General features: G+C 21.4%; 1 protein-coding gene across 1 annotated transcript in view; it reads right to left on the bottom strand.

The window, feature by feature from the left end:
• LOC108694031 (pancreatic triacylglycerol lipase-like) overlaps nucleotides 1–1,501 on the bottom strand; it is a 5,261-nt gene that overhangs the window by 3,196 nt on the left and 564 nt on the right. Inside the window, exons 2-3 of the mRNA XM_018203279.1 lie at nucleotides 1,359–1,401; nucleotides 909–1,069 (exon numbers count right to left, since the gene is read on the bottom strand). Coding sequence (XP_018058768.1) covers nucleotides 909–1,069; nucleotides 1,359–1,401 — 204 coding nt within the window. The remainder of the gene's footprint in view (nucleotides 1–908; nucleotides 1,070–1,358; nucleotides 1,402–1,501) is intronic.

Below are 1,501 nucleotides of genomic sequence, written 5' to 3'. Positions count from 1 at the left end.
GAGAAAAAATATAGTTAATTTTAATAAATATTTAGTTCAATACTGCCAATTAAACATTTACTTATCGTAAGTAAATATTTGTTTTCAATAAAAAAATGATCGTTAAATCAAATTAACATTTCTTGTATCAAATAAATATATCTTTATATTTAATAAATATTTGACAGTATTCAATTAAATATTTATTAAAATTGACAATATTTTTTTTTCAGTGTAGTAAATTATGATAAATTATGAAAAATTTCCCCAGGAATGATCGATCGAAGATCGCAGAATCATTTAGTAAATCCATGGATCCAAATTCAATACACTGATTATTAATATTCATATACATTTGTACATCATATATAACTATATATGTTTTTTCAAATGATAATGCAATAAACATTTGAAATAAACTGAAAACGATATACAATCTGATTTTAAAATTAGAAGAAGAATTAAAAATTAAAACGTAAAAAATTAAAGATTAAAAACCCGTGTTTAATATTAGAAAAGAAAGAATAGTTTAAACATATTGAACTTTTTATTTTCTTTTTGTCTTTTAATTAAGATTTAGATATGTAAATAATATATAAAATAAAGAGTATTATGAACATTTTACTATTCTACATTCGATTTTTAACTGTAAAAAGCAAAAAATTATTCATAGTTATCATTTTCGCAGAAGGGAAAAAAATACTTATTTTTCATTTCGAGAATTATGATACATTCATGTGAGACAAATAGAATTAGCATAAATTTATGTAATCTTTTGTGTAATGTGAATAAGATTAAGAAAATCTTTTATTTTTTGTGTTTGACTTAGAGTAGAATAATAAAATATTTTTTATTTACATATATTGCTTAATTAAATAATTATTAAATGATGCTACATGTATGTAAGAACAATTTATTATTATTGATACCTGAAATGATGTCATGATAGCTAGGTACAATTTTTATATTTCGTTGATATCCGGGAATAAAAACAATAGTTTCAGTCTTATGTTTTTTTATCTGATTATATGTGTTTTGTATGCAATCCATATCTTCTATAACACATTGAATTGATCTAGACGGGTTATTGCTAAAATATGTAAATCGAATGAAATATTTTTATTTTTTTAATATTACAAAATATAAAAAAAGAATAGTAAATTAAATTCTGAATAGAAATAATTTAACTCATTTTTTATAAATTATGTCGTTTTCATATCATTCTGAAAATCTCGTTCACTGTATATGGACATCTTTCACTAGATACACATTTCGAAAAACATATATATATATATAACATAATATTAAATCTCTTAAAAATATAAGCCTATACTTTTAATAATCGAAACAATTCTTAATATAAAAAAAATCATAAATACCAGTAAGGAAAACTCAAAAGAATTTTTTCCGGATCGATTTTGTCTGCAAAATTATTGAGTTTAAATAAAAAAAATTGTGCTAAGAAAGGCTACGAGCCAAAACAAAATGTTTTGTCTTGGTTCGTAGCCCTTCTTAGCAATTC

The sequence above is a fragment of the Atta colombica genome, unplaced genomic scaffold (assembly GCF_001594045.1).
Source record: "Atta colombica isolate Treedump-2 unplaced genomic scaffold, Acol1.0 scaffold112, whole genome shotgun sequence".
NCBI lineage: Eukaryota > Metazoa > Arthropoda > Insecta > Hymenoptera > Formicidae > Atta > Atta colombica.
Note: the sequence above shows the minus strand (reverse complement) of the source record. Positions and strands in the feature narration are given on the sequence as shown.